This window comes from Typopeltis vanoorti, chromosome 26, assembly GCF_054136105.1.
Source record: "Typopeltis vanoorti isolate ZY-2024b chromosome 26, IOZ_Tvanoo_1.0, whole genome shotgun sequence".
In the NCBI taxonomy this organism is placed as follows: Eukaryota; Metazoa; Arthropoda; class Arachnida; order Uropygi; family Thelyphonidae; genus Typopeltis; species Typopeltis vanoorti.
The window spans coordinates 9,066,738-9,090,384 of NC_143574.1; the positions used below are offsets into that span (position 1 = coordinate 9,066,738).

At 35.3% G+C, this 23,647-nt stretch overlaps 1 protein-coding gene across 1 annotated transcript in view; it reads right to left on the reverse strand.

Annotated features, from left to right (window-relative positions):
• The window catches only part of LOC150092305 (rab GTPase-activating protein 1-like), a 323,417-nt gene that overhangs the window by 154,272 nt on the left and 145,498 nt on the right, over window positions 1-23,647 (reverse strand). The window contains exon 13 of the mRNA XM_090414840.1: window positions 7,230-7,474. Within this exon, the coding sequence (XP_090270966.1) occupies window positions 7,230-7,474 (245 nt within the window). The remainder of the gene's footprint in view (window positions 1-7,229; window positions 7,475-23,647) is intronic.

A 23,647-nucleotide genomic window follows, 5' to 3' on the forward strand; every position in this document is an offset into this window, starting at 1 on the left:
CTCTTTGCTTTATCCAGACGATGTTATACTTCTAAATAAATCCACTACAAGTTTGCAAGATTCCCTGACTAAATTGAATAACTGTTGTAATAGATAAGGTATGAAGGTCAGCAATAAAAGGATAAAGACAATGAAAATAGGTAGAATTGTTGAAAATGTCAGCTGTGTTGTGAACGGGGAACCGGTGGAACAAGTAAAACATTTCAGCTACTTAGGCACGATTTTTAGTGAAGATGGTAAATTAAATATAAAAAGAGACAACAGAATCAACAAAGCTGGTATGGTAGGAAGTCAAATGAATAAATTCATATGGAATAAGAGAGAAATTAGTCAGAACACTAAATTAGCTGTATTCAAACACAGTGTTCAAACCAGTTTTAACTTATGGATCTGAGACCTCTGGGTCTTTTTCCTGCCAACCTGGCAGAGAATACTTGTTTTGCTAATCTTTCCTCGCCCATTCTGTTTAAGTGACATACCACCTGAGATTAGCTCTGCTAACGCATTCCTGGATGCTGACAACGTTAATGACAATATTGGGGTCTTGACAAGTAATAGACTTATTTGGAGGAAAATTGTAGACAGGAAGTTGGTAATGGTGTAAATTTTTCATGTAGTACTATCATATCCTGTGCCCCCCCCTTTAGGGTACATGTCAGGATTTCGATGATGATGTTTTATTGCTTATCATATCAAAGCTCATAGGAGTTTCATCCATATTTCCAATATTTGACAATAGAAATTTATGTTCTTGTCTCAACTGAATAATAAATTTATGGAAACTGGCAAGTTTGTGGTCAAGATCTTCTGGTAGTTTTTGAGCAATTTTCGTTTTTTGTCATTTTTTAAAATATCTTCTTTTTTCCTCTATTCTCTTACCATCTTCTCAGTTATGTCAAACTTTCTTGCAGCAGCACAGTTATTAGTTTGCTTTGCCATTTCAATTACCCTTATTTTAAACCGAGTTTCATACTTTCTTCGTTTTGTTGTTGGTTCCATGATTTTAAATGATAACAATTTTAATAATTCTAAAATTTAAAAAAAAAATGCAAAATTAATAATTCTTCTTCATGGAATTTAGGCCAAGTGGCCTGTTCCGGTCTCATGCCATCTCTTTCTTAGTCTTCCGATTCTTCTTTTTCCACTTATTCTGTATCTGTATAATACTTTTGGTAGTCTACTGTTGTCCATTCGATTTAAATGTTCTAGCCATTTTTGTTTACACTGTCTTATGTAGTAATTAATTGGTCTTATTTTCAGGGATTATAAGATTTCTTCATTTGGTTTGTGGTCCCACTTGGTATATCCAGCTGTTTTTCTGAGGAACTTCATTTCTGCTGTTTGAATTCGTTTTTCATGGTCCATGTTTTGCTTCCGTATAGTAAAGTTGGTTTTGACAAGACATTATATAGTCTGATTCTAGTGTGTTTTTGTACTAGGGAGGGCTTAAATATATTATTTATTATGCCATTTAACTTGACCAAGTTTGATATTTTAGTGTCTATGTCATTTTCTTCTTCGTATTATAGATCACATCCCAAGTATTATCTGAAAGTGTTTACTTGTTCTAGTATTTGATTATCTATCACTATTTTACTTCTTATTGGGTTTTCTCCTGTGAATGCCATTATTTTTGTTTTTTCTTTAGATATTGTCATATTATATTGCTTTGAGATATCATTTAATGATTTTAATGATTTTTGTAAGTCATCTTCTGATGTAACTAATACTATTTGATCATCTGCAAATAGTAGTGTATCTATCTTCATTTGCAGGGTCATTTGTATATGTCAAATGGGTTATGTTGTTTCCAGATTGTTAATATTTAATTTATATATATATATATTGAAAAGCAGAGGTGAGAGGGTACATCCTTGTCGTACTCCTCTTGATATATCTTTCCATTCTGAGATGTGTTCTAATTTAACTGCTATTTTATTTCCTGTATATATTTCTTGAATAGACTGTAAAAGTTGGTTTGGTATGTTTAAATCGGATGATATTTTAAACAATTTTTGTCTACTAATTTTGTCAAAGGCTTTTTTCATAATCAATAAAGGCCACATGTGCTTCTTTTTGAAATTCTCTTCTCTTTTCTATTAACAATTTTAAAGTAAAAATTGGATCTATGCAAGATCGGCCTTTTCGGAAACCATTTTGTTCTTCTAGTAATTTGTCTTTTACAATGCTGCTTAGTTTCTCTTTTAATATTCCTGCATATATTTTATATCCTGTATTCAGCAGGCTAATTCCTCTATAATTATTGCAATCGTCTTTATTTCCTTTTTTATAGATTGGAATAACCAGTGCTTTTTTCCAAGAGTTAGGGGTTTTTCTGGACATCCAAACCATATTAAAAAATTTCAGAAGTCTTTCATTAAATTTTTCACCTGCATTTTTGTATAGTTCTATATTTATATTGTCTTCAACCTGTTGTTTTCCTATTTTTCATCTTCTTTATTATATTTTTCAGTTCTAACATTATGATATTTTCTATTAGGTCATTCTTTGTCTTATAAAATTTTATTTCATTGTTCTCATCTGTCCAGAGATTTTGGAAATAGGTCACCATTTTTCTAAATCTATTGTTTGTATTTTTATCTTTTCTTTTATTTCTTTATTCATGTATTTTATTACTTTATAGGTTTTGGGTTGTGGCTTAAATAAATCCTTTTCTAGTTCTGTTACGAAATTGTTCCATCTTTCTCTGTTTTTTTCCTTACTTCTCGTTTTGCAATTGCACTGTTTCTTTTATACTCTATTTCTGCTTCCATTGTTTTGGAATTTAGCCATTTCTGGTAACTGTCCTTTTTGGTTTTTATTATATTTTCTATTTCTTTGTTCCAGTCTCATAGTCCTCTTTTTCTAATCCAATTGTGCTTTATTCCTAAGGTTTCTGTTGCTGCTTTTGTGAGAATTTGTTTCAAATTTTCCCATTCATCTTCTATGTCACTTGATTCATGTGTGGTTTCTGTTTTTCAGTTTGTGCATTTTTGATATTGTTGTCTAACTTGAGGATCCTGTAATGAAGAAATTCTGTTGCTTGGCTGGTAAAAATTTTCAATTCTGCGTGTTTTTAGCCACTTTGGTTTAAAACGAATTTTTGCTGAAACCATATAATGATCAGAGTTTAATTCAAAGCCTCGATATGCTCTTACATCTAAAATTAACTCCACTAATTTTAAATTTGTGATAACGTAGTCAATTACCAATTTGTATCCTCTGGCTGACCAGGTATATTTATGTATTTCCTTTTGTTTAAACATTGAATTCATTATTCTCATATTATTATAAATGACAAAATCGTGCAATCTGCGACCATTTTGATTGCATGTATCTTCTCCAAATTTACCTATGTTTGTTTTGTATTTTTTGTTTCCTATTCTGCATTTAAATCTCCTGCTAGTAGTAAATAGTCAGTTTTGTTTGTTTCATCTATGGCATTCAGTAATTCTTTATAAAATATATTTCTGTTTTCTTGTTTTCCCTCTTCTGGTGCATATGCACCAATTATTGTTACGTGGCCTCTTAATGTCTTGAATCTAATTTCTATTAGTCTTTCATTCAAATAGTTGTAATATACAATATTGTTCTTTAGGGATTTATGTACCATAATCATTATACTTGCTTTTGCTCTTTCTTCTTTTTTTACCCCACTGTAGATTTGTATATAGTTGTTTCTTTTGTACCTTTTTGTTTTTTCTTTGTTTCTGTTACTATACATATCTTTATGTTAGCTTGGTTTTAGTTGTTTATCAAGTTCTTCTTTGTGTGCAATGCTTCTCACATTCCATGTTGCAATCTTCATTATGTGTTCCTTTTTCCAATTTCGTTTACCGTTTCCTGGGTTGTGGTCTTTTCCCTGACCGTCCAGCTTTTCTTTGCATGAAACTTGAAAGTATTTTGAATTTCCAGTGGTAGGGCTGCTACCTAACGCCTCTGGACAGGCAGATCTAACAGCATTTACTCTGTTAGGGTGTTAAGGTTATACCGCCCACACTCGGTTGCCAGTGCCTCGTTTGTACTTTTAGAACAGGATGGACCACGGGAAGGTGAGGTTGACATTTGAGTGGGAGAGGCTTTTTTTATTGAGTTTCACCACCCCTTCCACCCCCCCCCAAATTAATAATTAATAAATTAAATTGGGGTGTAAATACTAACTTTGGACAGACAAGCAGATCAGCAACCATCCGCTTGGAGGAACACAAGTCACACATTTGCAACCACGACTATGGTCAGTCAGGCCTGGCTGACCACATCTTGGATACAACCTACAGGATCTCATGGAAAAACACGACCATGTTCCACACAGCAAATTCAAAAAAAGAGACTATTTTTGGAATCAGCAGCAGCTCTCAGAAATCAACTAAATCTTAATAAATACAGTTGCATTAAGCTTCCTAAGATTTGGGAAACATTTATTATCAGAGATCCCACCTTACATTCCAGGCCACCTACAACCACCCTTAGAGGGTGCTCCACCTAGATAGGACTTTAGTCACCCATGTGGTTGGGCTTAGTATTGTGTTAATTGTGTATATGTTAGATTAGTTTTTTTGTAATCTCTGAAGATGTCTCAGTGACTGAGACGAAATATAGGAAGTATTAAATTCTGTTCTAATCCTTTCTGAGTGCTGTATACAATCCATTAATCCTCCAACATAATAACCAATCACAGCCCATGATTTCTGGGTGCTATTGTCTCAGTGCACACCCTGCCTCACCTTATGGGTGGTTTAAAACAGCTGGAATGCTAGGAATTTGATGAGTTATATGTCTGTTCAAAGGTGTCTGCATTTTTTACCATATACCTGGGTTATTAATGCGAATGTGATGCAATATTTAAGTGTTGAAAAGTGTTTGCTTCTTGAAGCATTAGTATTGTTTGTGTTTAATTTTAAGAAGCCTGCAAAGCCAGGAAACAATTAGGAGAATCTTTAACAGGAATAAATACAAAAATATAATATCTGTGATATTGCTATTCAGTGGGTGTGTACCGCACACCAAGCACATCCCGAATAAAAGTCCCTGACACACACACACACGAGGAAGGTCTGGAAGAACAAATTATGTCTCTTGTGTGTGTATATATATATATATATATATTGTAAAAATTCGATGATGACAAAAATAAATCATCTAAAAACATCGACTTTTTACAGTAGGAATTCACCTGGAATTTTTTTGTAAAAATGTATATTTAACCATCTATATGAAGCCATTTGTATAAAGAGCAAAATAAGCCCAAAGGGGAATTAACTCGCTCATTGTTTAAGAAGGGATGTAGAAGTATTGAAACTAAGAGCATCGCCCGAAATTCGGCATGTCTTTTCAAGATTGTGTGCAAGACCCATCGCAGGTGACCTTCAAGGTCAATATTGAAAGGGCGCGGCGCAAATCAAAAAGAAAGGCCCGTAGGCAAGATTAAGGCGGAAAAGGGTGGAAGTATGATTGTCGGCGAATTTTCGAGAAACATAATACAGGGTTCTCCAAACTACTAGCAAGACTCGCACGTGGACGCTAGGGGTCCCAAAAACTTAATCAAAAAGTGCAGGGACTCTGGTGTATAAAAGGGTTGGTTCGAAGATGAGAGGGGCTTCCTTTTCTTCATCCCGAGTGATCCATCCACGAGAGATCGAGGACCGAGGTGTCGTAAATTCCGGTGGGGAAGATGGAGAGGTTGTCCACTGATAGTCATTCCAGTCACAGCCGTAGATATCCGGAGGCGATAAGTTAAGGAGAAATCTTGCCCTTATTCTTGACCCACGCAGAGATCCTTCGCCGGACAGTTCAAGATGCCGGAAAAAGCCTACCCTATATCCTGCCAGCTGCCACAACTATTCATCGGTGCCCTATTCGAGGAGAATTCCAAAACACGGAACGGAGGAGAGACCCCCCCCCACCCTTGAGCACCGGAATAAGGAAAAAAAAGGACGAAAGACACATGCAAGATAGGAAGAGACCCATGCGAGTCTATTTATTCATAATTTGTTTGTGATTTAAGAAAGAATTCCCTATCGAACTGCTAAGTTGTCTGAGTGAAACATGAGCGCAGTTAATTTCCCTGGGAGAAAATAATGAGCTATTGAAATTTCTTTGATTGATTATATGTACTTATGATTGAATTTTATGATAGAGTATGTTCCTGATGCCATACCATTGGAATGTTTGAAACTCAATGAGGTGGATTGTATAAATATTATTGCCTAGATTATGATTAAGTACTTGAAAGGAATGAGATTCTGAGAGATATAATTGTATACATGTATGTTGTATTTTGATAGACACTAAATTGGCAATGTTAAGCGCATCTAATGAATTCATGTTATGTGTATAACTTCCTGAGAGTTTTAATATAAAGTATGCTGTTTGAAAGTCTAACTAAGTAAGTACGAGAGAATTCAATAGAAACCAAAGTTGAGTGATTGAGAAAGACTAAGAATTACCTTCCATAAATGAATCTTGTGATTTCATGTGATGTATAATTATTTGATCAGAAATTAAACTTGTTGTTATTGTTGATAAAAATAGTTGTTCGATTCAATCTTTTTGCAATGCACTGATTCAAAAATAAACTCGGACCTGATAGCGGAACCCCAATGATTAGTAGTGATTTATGAGTAAATTTTGCCATGACTGCAAATCTTGGCTAAAACAGGATATAAGTGATTAATTGATCTACTAGGGTATTAAATCTTTCTTTTGCCTATAGGGGAATTTCAGAGGCACAGTCTTCAATCAAATAAATATCTGGAGATACCAGGCAAGAAAAATTATACTTAAGGTAGAACAATAAAGAAGGTAAATAATAGAAAACGAATATTAAGTTGAAGAAACATTTAAGATACATGAATATATATAGTAACAAAACTCACACAGTATTATGACACACACACACACACACACACACACACACACACACACACACACACACACACACACACACACACACACACACACACACACACACTAGGGGGCTCTTCCCCCCCCCTAGTTGTTTACAGAAGGAAGCACAAATGTAAGAATCAACTTTGAAATTGGTATTTATGTCCCTGATTGATAAGTATCTATTAATAATGTAAACTTAATTATGTAGTACTATGGTATCCTATATAAACTCCCCTAAGGGTGCATATCAGGAATTGATGATTTTGAATTTTCTTCTGTTAGAATATAATAATTTACATTTCTATATCTGATGTACTAATGTAATAATTCAAATGTCTTACCTGGTTCAGCAACAACTTGTAAGTTCCAAGTATGTCTTTATCATCATGGCAGCCAGCCAGCAACTGCCACACTTCCCCTCTTAATGCTTCAGGGATTCCTTTCTTCACTAGAGTTCCTAGCTGTCGTGGACGCTGCTTGAGATTCTGTCTCCACTTGGCCAAAACATCAGCCCAGCCTTCTAATTTTGTCTGTGTACAGTCTTTGTTTACTTCTCCTGTTCCACTCAATAATGGTTCATCATCATCTGTAGAAAAGTTTTTATTAATAAAAACTTGACATTCATCATGTTTATCTATTTAAAAATAAAGTAACATGGAATTAGAAAGAGCTCTTCACTTATCTAATAAGTAGAGAGAAACAAGTAAGATTTTAAATGTCTAATTCTTGACTTTCAGAGGGTGACCTGATAGTAGATAACCATTTGATTACTGAATGGATGGATGAATAAAGATGGGAATCATCATTCAATAATAATGAGTGATGTGTTGTTCTACTATTTTGGAATTCATCTTACTAAAATATATATTGTAATGGATTAAGCCTCAACACGAATTTCAACAGTGTGAGAAAAATGAAACATTTGTCTAAGAATCACAGTAAGCAGGAAAAATTCAGCTATCTCAATAACCTGAATTGTGTATTATATTAATCCTATGCAACATGGATTTAATATTCATGACCTCCATTAATCCTATCTGTATCTCATTATGGTGTGGAGGTAATTTTATGATGTACATGAAGCTTAGCGTAAGTGTATATTTTGAGAAGGGCAACCCAAAGTATGGAGATGTTCTCTGGTCAGGTAAGCAGCTGGCCAGAGAACATTAAACCACACTGCACAAAGAAATCAAAGTTTGGATGGCTACGGCTTGTATATTGCAAGTGACTAGGAATGGAATAGGGAATGTGAAATAAAACTAAAAGAGGAAATACTAACATCTGGAATGTAGGATCACTGACAGGAAAAGAAGTAGAATTGAAATCAAAAATCATAACATTAAAATTAGTGCAGTATCAGAGACAAAGAAAACAGGAAAAGAATGTGAATTGGCAATTAAATAATATACAGCAAGTAGCAAAATATTAAAACTACTAAAGGAGTTGGAATAATGATATATAAAAATGTAAGTGGGTGTAGATGGCATTGGTATAGATGATGATGGTAGTTGCGGTTCGTTGTAGTTGGTGGATTGAGTGCTGGAGACATAGTTGTAAAGTGCCACCCCCCCCTCCCTCTCTCTCTCGATGAGTCTTTGGACTCCCTGGAGGTGTCACATAATAATAATAATAAAGAGCAAGTACAAGAATATAATTATATATTAAGCAAAATAATACATTTAAAACTAATAAAAGGGTAAAAATTATTAAATGTTAGTGTATATAGTCCAGAGGAAAAGAAAGACTATTTTTTTTGTGAAAATTTTGTGAAGTTCTACAAAATGTAACAGACAAAATAAATAAAAAAGAATATATAATAATAATAACTAATTTAAATGAAAGAATAATAATAATAACTAATTTAAATGCAAGAATTACCAATGTGGCTATTCCAGATATGTGCCAAAGATTTAATGCAAAAATAATGAAAAATAAATAACACATTTTTGATCATAAAATACAACATAATATGAAAGCAAGAGTGCAAAAATTTTAAATGGTTATATTATAACCTGTAATATAGAGAAATCCCATAATATTATTAAGAGCTCTAAACATTAGCAGATGAAGAGAGTAACCATAACTTAGTACTTGGAAAGATAAAACTAGCAAAGACATCAAAGAATAAAATAATATATGGAAAATAACAATAGAGGATAGAATTGCTCCCGGAAGAAAGTATAATATACCAGTAAAATTGTTAAATAAACTGGAGACAATGGAAGACAAAAAGTAGAAGGAAAAATGGACAGTCTTTAATTAAGGATATGGCACACAAAGTAGCAAAGGAATTAATAAGAGAAAAAATATAATTAGCACAAAATTAATCAAAGATGGACACTTGGCATGAAGAGGTGAAATCCTTTACCCAAGTGTAAGTAAACAAGTGTACACATAAAGATACTTCATGCCCAAACTTTGTTTGCTTATACTCGAGTCAAGGATTAAAAAATAATATTCTTGGCAAGTATGATTTACTTTGTAACCAAGTAGAAAAATGTTCCACAGCATTTCAGATACCTACAAGATAAATAAGAGACAGGACAACTTACTAAAGGAAGATCTACCCTTCACTTATCCAAAGTTATAGTGTCTCTCACTCCACCCACAGAATATTATTATTGTATGGGTACCTCCATGGAGTTCAAAGACTCATCACAGGAGACCCAAACTAGCATACCATCTATTATACCTCTTGAACTCATTATATTCCCATACATCCATTCTTGAATTCTGGAATTAACCTGAGATACTGACTCCTGAAATGTAGACTGGTTTATAAGTTTGTCTTGAAGTCTCCTTTTTGTAGAGGAGACTTCAAGATGAAGAAGAATCTTCTTTCTAACCACTTGAGACTGTGCTACTGAGACTAACCCTCTGGTCAGTTGCAATGCCAATTTTCTCACAAGTTCTAGTAATCAATGGGAAGATATTCCATCTAATCCTATGGCCATATCGACACTGAAATTTTGTAATATCCTGTGCACCTCTGGTCATCATCTACCTGTATTCTCACATTGAATTTTAGTCATATCAGTCATTGCATTAGCTCTACCTGAATGATACACACTTGCAAAGTGATCATTCTCAATAATTTCACTAATTCTGCTTCGGTGATCTTATTAACTGCATTAGTTTTCCATGATCATTCTTGCTCTTACCTGCCACAGTGAAAGAACATTATGTAAGTCCATATATGAGAGATTGGCTGATCAACTTATACTACATTAGTACTGTATATGGGTAGTGGGTTGGGCAAGGAGGAGCTTGTTTACATTTGATTTAAAAGACTATATGGGGAAGACTGTCCAGTACAGCAGTAGCAGAGATGAAGGAGGAGGAAAAGAAACTTGTTCTGTGGGTTTCAAGGTACACTTGTGAAGGGATGTTGAGCAGTAGCTGCACATGTTCCAACGAGCTTAGTACTAAGTATGTGTGTGTGTGGGGAGAATTATTGATGCTATTTCAAGTGAACATTTGCCACAGAAATATTTATAAAATACACATATTGCAGAAACCAAATGTCTGTGTGAAAGTGGTTAGAGTGAGTTGGTAAAAGATGGGTCATTAATAAGTCTAAGTGCTCTCTTCTATATTAAGTCAAGCATTTTTAGGGAGCTCTTAGGGCCCTACTCCAAATGTGAGAGTAGCATTCAATAGCTGGGCAGATTTGTGATTTGTATAAGGTTAATAGCTGTTCACAGGTGAAGTAACATCTTGAGCAAAAGAGAAATCCCAGTTTTTTAGAAACTGAGGATGCAATGGTTGTGATATGTGTTTATGCCAGGAGAGGCTTGATGTGGTCTGGAAATTTGCATCTGGTCTGGAAATTTGGGAGTTGTCAAAAGTAATACTGAGAGAAAATGGTTCTTTTTTGTAAGAAATAAGACAGAACTGGGTTTTATGAGCATTGAAATTGACAAGGTTATCTGAATCCCATTGGAGGAAGGTTGAAGTGAGTTGTATAGAGTAAGGTTTATCAAATGAAAGGGAGGAGTGCAATATGCTATCTGCAAAACTGTGTATTGGGTTGGAGGTCAAATGAAGTAGGCCATTGATATATAGCAAGAAGAGGGTTGGTGAGAGGATAAGGAACTGTTCAACATCGCACGTAATGTGCATCCAGACAGAAAGCTGACAATCCAACTACAGAACTCCTGGAAAAGACCAAATGATGGAGGTTTACTTAGTAAGCCTTTGTGCCAGAGGTCAAAAGTTTTGGAGATTTCAAGTGCAACCACTTGAGATTCATGGCATTTGTCACCTATCTCTGGACAAATGCCATGGAGAAGTTTCATGAATCTCAAGTGGTTGCACTTGAAATCTCCAAAGCATTTGACCTCTGGCACAAAGGCTTACTAAATAAACTTCCATCATTTGGTCTGTTCCAGGACTTTGTAGTTGGATTGTCAGCTTTCTGTCTGGATGCACATTATGTGCAATGTTGAACGGTTCCTTATCCTTTCACCATTCAACTAATGGTGAAAGGATGAATTATATGAGCAGATTTCCTGTTGATCGGCAGCAATGGAATCCATACTGGTGGTAATTTATTATCTGGATGCCTTCTAGATAGTGTAGGAGTTGGGAATTGATGATTTTTTTCCCATTACTTTAGACAGGACTGAGGTGAGAGAGATAGGGCAGTAATTATATCACAGTGATTTGTTGCCCATCTTGGGAATGGGTTGAATATAGGCTAATTTCCAGGTGGGATAGATACCAGTGGAGTAAGAGATTATATACAGAAGACATACGATAGGAGTTAGTTCTGGTGCACAAACCTTCAAGACAATTGAAGGAATGCCATCAGGGCCAGGAGACTTTTTGTCTAATTTGGACAGTAATTTTTGGATCTTTTTCTGGCAAAAGGATATAAGGGACATTGTATGTTGGACACCTGGAATGTTGGGGGGAGGGGCATTTACCATTGTCAGTTATGTGTGCATTGGAAGTGAAATGTGAAGCCATGAGATTGGCTTTTTCTGTGGATGATGATGATGTAATAGAGCCATCTGGGTATGATGGGGTGAGAATAGAGTTTGGTAGAAGTTATGACCAATTGCTTTGCCTAGAGACCAAAAAGTTTGGCTGCTGTTTGGACAGGCTAATAGTTTCTAACTCTTTGCTCTTTTGAACTCTACTTGGCTATTTCCTTTTATAATCTGATTTGCCGAAGAGAATATCATATAGTTTTTTTTACTGTAGCAAGTAAAGGGAAGAAGTAAAGCAAGATGCAAAGCATGGGCAACAATGGTTGCCTATGCTTTGCACTGTTCATAAGTTTGCTTCTCATATTCCTTTCCAAATTTTTATTTTATTTATTTTGTAGCTATTGCTTATTGATATAACTCATCCATTTTATCCCTAAGTATGCAACCTGCCTGCTTCTCTGAAACACCTTTAACCATTTCCAATGTACTGCTAATACAATTTCCTTTATTTTATTTATTTTGTAGCTATTGCTTATTGATATAACTCATCCATTTTATCCCTAAGTATGCAACCTGCCTGCTTCTCTGAAACACCTTTAACCATTTCCAATGTACTGCTAATACAATTTCCTTGCAGTCTTGATGCTCAAGCGCTCTGCCCTCACCCCCAAGCTGGTTCTAAGTATTGTGTCTGTAGTGCTACATATATTCTTTCTTAACCAAAAATTCAATGTTTAGCTTTGCCACCCCAAGCTCAAGACTGCATAATCATGCTTCCCAACTGGAAGAAGTGACTATCTACTATAGACAAATTTTCTGATGCTATTAACAGGTCCAACACTATCAAATCCTAGGTTTCCTATTCTCCGAGCTGTTTCAGGTAATTACTTCTCAGATGCTGCATAAAAACCCCTCTCCAATCTATGGCACCCCATAATAATTATTTAATGGACAGCTGCATACCATCTACATCATTGTCCTATGCACCCAATGCTTAAGCGGCCATCTATAGTTTGTTTTGTTCACCTCGATCTCATACCAGATAGCCTCAAATGCACTCCCCCCCCCAATGATCCTAGTACTACTATTTGGATTTTTACTCTTATAGGCTGTAATTCTTCTGCTATATCACCATCAATAACCTCCTACACACTTCCTGTTCTCTGTCATTTTCTCCTCCATCAACCAAGTCACACTAATGCCAAAAACTTCTCTCATTCCTAATGTTTCTGGAAATATTCCTTTTGGATGAGCCATCCTTGCATCTTTTAAACTATCCCACTAAATATGAAATCTGAGAATGTACATTCATTTAGCATGCTTTAATCACTCTCATACCACTTGCCTCAAGCATACCTTCACATGCATTCACCCCCCCTCCCCTCCCCTCCACACACACACACAGCTTTTCCCGATTCTGTACTTCCATTTTCCATTCTCTCTCACCAAACAACACTTTCTACAGACTTTTTACAGCTCCAAATTCACTCAAGGATTTACAATTTACATATGGACTGAATATTACATATTCAATCCATATGTAAATCCTGTTGTTCAGCAAATATTTACTCTCTACGTTTACAAATTGTACACTATTCCTCCTACACAGCCATGTCAAAAAATTATCATTGAATGATGTACGGGGTGGTTCCATAAGTTTCCAGCCTAACTTTTAGAGGTGATGAAAAGTGACAGTTGTTTCTAACATAATCTCCCTTTACTTCAACACACTTTTCACATCTTTGAATGGTCTAAAACTGCATCTTTCATCACATACAAATTTTCTTCCTTAAAGGTCTTACAGTCCTCCTTTGCAACAACAGCCATAAGGACTGGAGCGTTTCAGTCCTTATGGCAGTTTCATGAAGCAGGTGAACACCATGAGTCAGCATTCCTCGTCTCTTCTCCTTTATGGTGCCGCACAGTTTGTGTAGGAGTGAAGCATAATATTCTGCATTCCCAGTATTTCCCTTCCTTAAGTTAATCAAGAGAATTCCCCAGCAATCCCAAAAGATTGTAGCCATGATCTTCTTTGTGGACAAAGTGACCTTGGCTTTTCTCAGCAGTGCTTCACCTACTTTACCTTACTGCATGGATTCCCTTTTGGAAAGAGGATAACAATAAAGGATCATAGTAGTTTCATTCTCAATGATAATGGATTCAAGCACTTCTGATTTCCTTGGTGAAGCTCTAAAAACTTGCAGGAACAGGTCACACGAAGCTCCTGAATTGAAGAGAGGTAGGGAAACTCACCTTACACTGACTTTCATAATGTGAAGCTTCTCACGAATGATGCAAAAGATGGTTGTTACTGAAAGCTCCAACCTTGCTGAGATTTCTTTGAGCTTCAGCTGTCTGTCATTGAGCAGTTCCTCTTCAACAAGAGAGCCATTTTCCTCAGTCATCACTTCTACAGGTTGACTATCATGAGGATCATCTTTGATTCTCTCCCTTCTTAGGCAAAGCTGTAAAGCCTATTCCTTCATGGTGGAATATGAAGGCGAAGCTTCCCCATAAACACCATCCAATCGCTGTTTGATAACACTTAGAGAAAGCCCTTCTTTGGTAAAAAATTTTATCACAGCACGGTACTCAATTTTTAACATTACAGCCACTTAGCGTGCTATATGTTAGTCAAACAAGTACCTAAAAACTGAATGATGCAGGTAGAGTTGAAACTGGTACATTCCTAATGATTCATCTTCCTGTAGCTGCTCTTTATTTTTATATGAATTTTGTCTTATTGTTTAACAGGCATTCTATGTGCATGTGTGTGTGTGTACAAAAAAAATACAACCAATATTTTAGTGATCTAATGAAGATAACAGGTAGATTTATTGCTCACACATCACACTGATGTGCTATAGGTCTTGCAATTTCTTATGTAAGACTGATAAGTCAATCCTGGCTTCTCAAGGCATGGCCTATTTCCATCAAAGGATCTCTGGCACAATCAGCAAGCAGAGACATAGGATACCTTCCTAGTTGGAGGAAATATCAACTGGACAATCAGGTGGTAGATGATTTTTACTGTCAGTAAAACACTATCACCCTACTTACTAGAGGGCTGAAAGTGGCTACTATGTTCAGTCCCCCAGAGCAGGAGTTCTGGTTTCTGTCCTCCCCCCTACCCTCACCCCCAACCTGGGTGACACCCATCAATGGTACATCAGTAAAGCAGTTCCGCTGGCTGGTTGTCAGATAGCATACAGGAGAAAATCAGATGGTAATGCATTTAGGTGGCTTCCTAATCAGCTGGTGCATAATTCCAATGCCATATCATGCTCAGAGGAAGCCTGTATAGTGGCATGCATGGGGAGGGGAAATTCACTTCACCAACATTAATAGAATGAATACCAAATTAAATGTTGGGCATAATCATTTATAGACATCCAATCTCCTGTTTTTGAACTATTCCTATCACCACAATGGTGGTACTTGTGTTTCTGCACATTTTGATATTCCTCATTGTGCTTCATTCATCAGCTGTTTCCACATCTCCCTCAATTATGAAACCCACTGTGATCTATTTGAATTCTTACCCTTGAAGAATGATTTCAGGCAAATAAACTACCCTAACAGTGAAGTCATCTTTCTTGATTATAATGACCACAGTTCTGACTAGCTCCATTTTTCCACTGACCAAGCTGGAAGAGATGTTGAATTATTTGATGTAAACAATTACCTAAAGCAAACTTTTCATCTATCAACTAGAATGATTGCTGCAAAACAATCATTAGCAGTGCTAAGTTTGTCTATAAAAAGATTAAATGCAGAAAACTTGCTACCTGAAGAATGATGGCTGTTTCTTCTGGTCCTTTTATCAAATCAATGCTCTTTTCTTACAAAATATTTCTTTAAGAACTTGATTATCATCCAGCTGATTAGAGGTTTATCATGAAGTTTACTCCTTAGAGATAAACATTAAATTATGGAAGATTTTACATTAACATCTTACATTTAACATGCTTTCCAGTTAATATTTCTTAAGTTCCTTATTTCATCCTTGATGCTTTCTAATTATCATTTGCCACTTAATCTTAATTCTCTTATAAAGCCATATTATCAAGAAGTTGTTTTAATGTTTAAAAATCATAGGACTGTAATAATCTGTACTTAAGTTTTGTAGATCTGGAAAAAGCATATTACAAGGTGCCAACTGTAGTAAGAAGAACAATACATAGTCTATGTTTGTTTAAGTTATGAGTCAGCAGTTAGATTTTAAGGAAATATCAGAGAATATGGTTTTACATCAGGGAAGATTTTTGATTTTTTTAAAATTATTTTTTTTATTTATTTTTTAAACAACGAAATTAATTATCAGGGAAGATGGCTTAATGTGAAATCAGGAATAAAACGAAAGTGTGTACTACCGTCATCCTTATTCACTCTATATGGCGACATTATGAAAGGAAGTAATAATAAATATTATATCAAAATCAGACATCAAACTTAGCTCTTTACTTTATGCAGACAATGTTAACTCCTAAACAAATCCAGTGCATCCCCATGATTATTCAACTAAACTGAATAATTGCTGTAACAAATTTGGCATGAAAACCCACAATAAAAAGACCAAAACTGCAAAATTAAGCAGGAACATAGAAAACTTCAATTGCATTATCAATGAAGAATCTACAGAACAAGTAAAATATTTCAGCTATTTAATCATAATTTTTAGTGAAGATGGCAAATTAAATATGGAAATAAGCAAAAATAGCATAGTAGGGAGCCAAATGAAAACTTTATAAAGAGGACAGCTGTAGATCCATTTGTCTGTCCTAAGTAAGCCAGCTTGCAGGAACAGGGTACTTTATATACTCCAGGGACTGAGAGAGAAAGAAGCTGATCTTTGGTAGAACAGATAAGGGTAGCAAGTTTATGGTGGGGCTTAAAAGCTGTGTGGAGGTTGTACTTTTTTTTAAAGGACTTAGTTGTTTTTTTCTGATGTGCCACAGATGTAGAGTATGGTGATGGATATCTAGTTAACGAAAAATCCACAAACCTAATTACTCTCTAAGACCTATAGTAGATGCCACTGATGCACCATGCTACAAATTGTCAAAGCAGCTGGCTAACTCTGACTCCATATAAAAAAATTCTACCCATTTTAAAACCATGATTGAAAATCTAACTTTAAATAATACAGATATATCAGTAAGCTTTAACACCACCTCACTGTTTACCAATATTCCCTCAAATAACACCTTAACACTCTTAGAAAATGTTTTTTCCTTCTGATATCTTAGATCTCTTTTCCTTTGCTATCAATTCTGATTATTTTTCTTGAAAGAACAAAATTTAGCTAGACACCTTAGTAACTCACCTTCCTAATGGTAACCCTTCCTTCACTGAATATAGAAAAAAACCCTACTCACACAGGCAGATACATTCATAAACTCTCCCACCACCATCCCTCTCAACAATATGGCATTATTAAAACTAACCAATAGAGCCTGCAATCTTTGTTCCAGTGGAACCTCCCTTTCAATCGAACTCAACCACATACACAACACCTTCCTTTCCAAGGCTATGGCTACAGAGATTACAGAATTAAAAAAATAATCAGTTTTTCCCTCTTTCCCTGGCCATCTCTTCAGAAGGATTTCAGAAATGCCATCAAAATACCCTACATCTGTAGCACATCAGAAAAAAAGAGCCAAGTCCTTAAAAAAGTACAACCTCCACACTTTTAATTCCCACTGTAAACTTGCTACCCTTGTCCATTCTACCAAAGATCAGCTTCCTTCCTCTCTCAGTGCCTGGAGTATATAAAGTACCCTGTTCCTGCAAGCTGACTTACTTCAGATAGACAGGTAGATCAGCAACCACCCACTTAGAAGAACACAAATCATACATCTGTAATCACAACTATGGTCAATCTGGCCTTGCAGACCATGTTATGGATATAACCCACAGGATCTCCTGGAGAAAAACCACCATGCTCCACCATAGTAAATTCAAAAAAGAAAGACCGTTTTTAAAATCTGCAGCAGCACTCAGAAATAAACCGGATTTAAATAAATATGTTCACAAAAAACTAACAAAATTTGGGAAACATTAATTATCAGAGATCCCACTTTATATCCTAGGCCACCTACAAACACCCATAGAGGGAGCACCACCTAGATTGGCCTTTAGTCACCCACGTGTTTCACTTAGTATTATGTTGTATTTGAGTGTGTGTGTGTGTGTGTGTGTGTGTTACAAGAGTTATTTGTAATTCCTAAAGATGTCTCAGTGATAGACAAAATACTGGACGCAATAAAATTAATTCTTTTTTAGTGCTGTAAATATTCCATTAAACCTCCAACATGATGTCTTCACAGCACATACACACAGAAAGTATCTTTGATCAGAAGACTAGACCAACCACAGACAGTTTCTGAAAAAAATTAAGAGAGTGAACAGATAATTTTTTCACTGATATTTGTTCACTCTCCTAATTATGGAAAAATGAAAATATTAGGAAGGAACTTGATATATCATTCAAGAAGAATGCATGTGCAAAGATAATGTAGGAATGGAAATGGAAGAGAAATTTTACCAAAACAAGTGTGATGTAAAGATGTCAGGAAAAGGATTTGGAGGAAAACCAAGATCTAGATCTTTTGATGCTGTAAGAAGTGCCCTAGAAGAAAGAAATATAAGATCTGACAATAGCAGAATGATGAATGGAGGAAACTAAATTTAATCATGTAGTACTGTCATGATACAATGCATCCCTTGAGGGTACCTATCAGGAATTTGATGATAACTAATTCTTCTGATGGTATTATGAAATCCAAGAGTAAATTCTTGCACATGTTACTTTAAATACCTATTAATCCAGAAATTTTACTACTCATTATATTATAAGACTCCACTACATATGATACGCTTACCCTCGACTGTGAACTACACACCTGTCCCAAACACGAATTCTGAGTATCAACAATCTGAAAGTTTAAATCTTCTCTGATAAGCAATACCATACCCATCCTTTTTTTCCTGTTCAGTCTTTTTATTATTACTACATAACACCTCCAGGGAGTCCAAAGATCCATCGAGGGAGGCATCTGCTCTACAACTCTCCGTCTCCACCACTCCGCTAACTGCAACTACTTTCATCACCTACACCAGCGGCATCTACTGCTGCCCACAACCACTATTTTCAAAGACAATCACAAACATCCATGCGCATGGCGGGATTCGAACCCAGAGCCTTTTAGCCGGAAAGCAGATATGCTAACCACTCGGCCAATTGTTGCACTTCAATATCATGAACATCACTGTGAAGTCAAGACTCAAAAATTCCCATAGTATGTCACTTAATTTATGCACTTAATAATTTAAATTACTTGAGCTTAGCTTCAAGCTTTGTGTATTAATATATAAAGATGTGATACTATTCAAGGTGAGATTTGATGTCATTTCCCCCTCCTATTGTTAATGTGAAAACTCATTCTATTAATATCTAAATTATCTTTCATTCCTACATTCAAATCATTTGACAAAAATTTTCTTTGTTGTCATTTAAAAATGATAAGGATTTTTTTTTGCCCTTACTCAATTTGATTGGTCTAGCTGTATTTAGATTGATATCGCTTCAACTAAACCATTTCTGATTATTAACAAGCTAATTCCAGAAATTAATAAAACCACAATCATGTACAGCACACAACTTACTTATATGTGCTGTATTATATTATGTTTCCTATTAGTGTACTGTTTCAGTCCTGAGCATATCATGCATGTGTTGGTATTTAAACATGCCACTAATTGCATAATTACCTCAAATTACTTCTGAATTTATATTTATATATATATATGGTCCACACATGAAAGGTCCCAAAACCTATAGCACATTAGTGCCATGCATGGGCAAGAGGAATAGAAGGAAGGAAGGAGTCTGTTCACATTTTCCTTGAACAGCTGAGGGTTGTAATCTCCGGGGAAAGCAGAGTGGGGGAGACTGTTCCAAAGGACAGAAGTATATGGAATAAAAAAGGAGGCAGTGACTCTTGTTTTAATGATTTTGGAGGAGAGTAGAGGAATAATAGTGGCCAATTCAGTAGAGCACTCTCCATGAAAGTATCTGTAGAAGAGGCCCAAGGCAGAAATTGAACATCTGTGTGAGAGAGGGATCATTAATTAGCCCAATTGCCATCTTCTGAATAGAATCGAGCAATCTTAGAGAGGATTTTGGTGCACCATCCCAAATATGGGAGCAATATTTCATGGCTGGGCAGATATGGGCTTTGTATAGAGTTAGCAGCTGTGAAGTAGTGTCTTGTGCAAAAAGGTACACCAAATTTTTTGGTGGCTGCAGAAGGTGTAGCTGAAATATGGTTGTGCCAGGAAAGACCGGAGGTGCAAGTAAGTCCAAGAAGAGAAATATGATTGTGTTTGGATATCTCAGTATTACTAAAGGTAAGGGGGGGAGGGAATATGAGCTCTTTCTTGCAACAGATCAGACAAAACTGAGTTTTGGTGGCATCGAAGTTTATTTACAAAGTTGTCCTTTATCCCACTGGGATACAGCCAGGAGATCTGAGTTCAGGTCCCTGGGCATGATAGATCTCGAGGATTCTAATACTTGAGCACTAACAAGTTTGTCGAATGAAAAGGAGGAATGGAGTGTATTGTCGCAGCAAAGCTACAGATAGGATTGGAAGTCTGTGAGAGCAAGTCATTTATATACAAGAGGAAGAGCGTAGGTGAAAGAACAGAACCCAGAGGTACTTCTGCATTAGTGGGGAAATCTGAGGAGAGTAAGCCATCCAGAGTGGGGAAGGCAGACCAAAGGACGGCAGTTTGGTGAGTAGGCCCCTGTGCCAAACTGAAATGCCTTTGAAATGTCAAGGGCAGAAACTACGTGGGTTTCTCTAAATTTCTCCATGGCTTGAGTCCACAGGTGGACAGTGAAAGCAAGAAGATCAGCTGTAGATCATGAGTGGCAGAATCCATACTGCTGGTCACTGATTAGTTGGTATGTCTCTAGATGGTTCAAGAGTTGGTTGTTGATGACCTCCTTCATAATTTTTGAGAGAACAGAAGTGAGAGCAATTAAATGGTAATTCGTCGGTTGACTTTCATCATCTTTCTTTGGGATGGGCCTGTTTCCATGTTGTCAGGTAGATGCCATTTGAATAAGATAGATTGGAGAGGTGATATAATTTTTTAACACAATAGGTGGGATACCATCCAGACAAGATGCCTTGTTTGTGTTCAAGTTGTTAAGGATTCTTCGGATTTCTTTTTGTCAGAAGACTATGGGAAACATTCTTTGTGGAATGGATGGAACTTTTTCCAGTCATCAATGCAGGAATTGGGCATAAATGCTTATTTTCTTGCTTCTTTATAACAATAAATGTTTATTAATACATATAATATATTTGCATATCAACATACTTTTAGAAACTATTATCCATTCTCACAGCTGTTTCATCTTCCTTTCTTTTAAGCATGGTGATCAGCAATCAGTATGAATAATTATGGAGACACTCTGCATGTTTAAGAACTTACTTTAATTAAATTAAAATAAAATTCATTTCAATCTTTATATCAAGGTCATCTTCAGGAATACATACATATACACACACTGGCTCACAAGCTACATTGGTATATACTACAGTGGGCTGAGATAACTGTGTAGTCAACCATTGACCATAACATGACCTCTGGTGGAAAATAAATAAACCAGTCCCAAGGATTTGAATGACACACATATAACCTACATAAGTATCTGAAAGAATAATCCATACAGTGAATACCAGAAGAAAGAAATTTAATTGGATAACAACACAGTAACTCTCAGGCAGCAATTTAACAGAAATTTAAAGTAACAGGACTATAAGAAACAAATAACTGCTGATGTAGATTTACTAATATAATTATGACTTTTTATTTTTTTAGTTTATTATTATTGTCTTTTCCCCCACAGTGGTCAGGTAATGGTTAATGGATGACCAAACAGTTATTCTCAGCCTATGCATATGTACCAATGTATCTTATAATCCAGTGTATACATATGTATTCCTGAAGATGACCTTGATATAAAGGTCGAAATGTCAAATTTTATTTTAATTTAATTAAAGTAAGTTCTTAAACATGGGATTGTCCCTCCCACCCCTCTAAGATGTCATTACTCACACAAAAATATCTGCAAATGCGATCTGGTCATTATTATTTTTTTTTTTTAAAATTGTTTTAAACTGTTCTTTCTAACTGCATAACATTATATTTGCTGGCCTAGATGATACAAGCTTTGTGTTATACTTGACAAGAAATTATATTCTTGCTTAATCCTTTACTGAAGCAAACAAAGTTTGTATGTGGAATATCTTCATGACTAGGCTACATGTATATAGAGGCTGTTGACCTCACATCTGATGATGCCTCAATAAAAGTCAAAACCAGTCTGGGTAGTGACCCATTCCATGTACAGCAACATATACATCCAAAAGGAAGTGTGCTTTGCAATATGAGATACTAAGACAATTGATGTGAAGGTCCAGTCTTTATATAGAGGTAGCCCAGTCTTTAAGATACTTAATGTGCAAACTTTACTAATACTTGGGTAAAAGATTAAACAAAAATATTTCTTGTCAAGTATAATTTACTTTGTAACCAAGTAAAAAAAAAAAAATCCTTTTACAAATCTCTCTGATCCAGAGTAATAGTGAGGTGATATACTTTTTTTTTTTTTTTTTTTGAATGAATTCTGCATTAATTCAACTTTGGTATCTTCCTGGGTATGGCTCCCATTGACAAGAGCTCAATGAAGGTTCAAACTGGTCTAGGTGATAAATAATCCTTGCCATAGTGCACAGCATTATACAAGCCTGAAAGGAAGTGTGGTTTGCATTATGGGATACTAGGGCAATTAATGTGAAGTCAACAGCCTTTATATACAAATAGTATATTCATGAAGATACTTCACATACATACTTTGTTTGCTTACACTTGGTAAAGGATTAAACAAGAATATAATTTCTTGTCAAGTATAACTGACCTGATTTATGATTTTGGTCTTTTATCCATTACACTGCAACAATGCTTTTTCTCTCTCTCATTTCTTAGCTTCATTCAGTCTAGCCTATGTAAGACTTGTCTTTATTATCTTTTATCTCTATTATCATTTGCGGTTCATTATCTGGAACTGTCTTAAAAAAAGCTACCAGCTATAACAGATGACAAAACAACATTGGTGTGAATAAAAATTTCAAAAAATTCCAGACACTGATAAATTATATGGTTAAAATATGTAAAATCGGTATAATATATATCATTAAAATATGTAAGTGATGTACAACGGATGTACCAAAGACATCTTCTATACAACTATATCTACATCCATTCCTATTCTTAGTCAAATAAAAGTAATATTATATAATAAAAAAGTAGTTTTTTTCCATTATGTGATTTGTCATGAAAATAATTTTTCATTATATCTACAGTCTCAAAGAGAAAACAGTCATATTCATTAAAAAAACTTGAATGTAGGTAGATACTGATGCTTAAGCATCTCAACATTTTTCTTCAAATTATTTCTGTATTTCTCTCTAAGAAATGTACAAATCATTTAATCATTCTTAAGTTTCTGTGGATTTAGGAACCTATAAAATGCCCAAGCATATATATATATATTTTTTTTTTTTTTTAAAAAAAGAATTCAATGACTAGAACCAAGATTTAAGTAAAGGTTTTAATATTAAAACACGACTAGTTTCAGCTTGTAACAGCCTTCATCAGGTGACATTATAAAAGAAAGAAAAAAATAAAAAATAAAACACTGAAGCTTAAATAAACTATGAACAACAGAGAGTCTCTATACATAATTG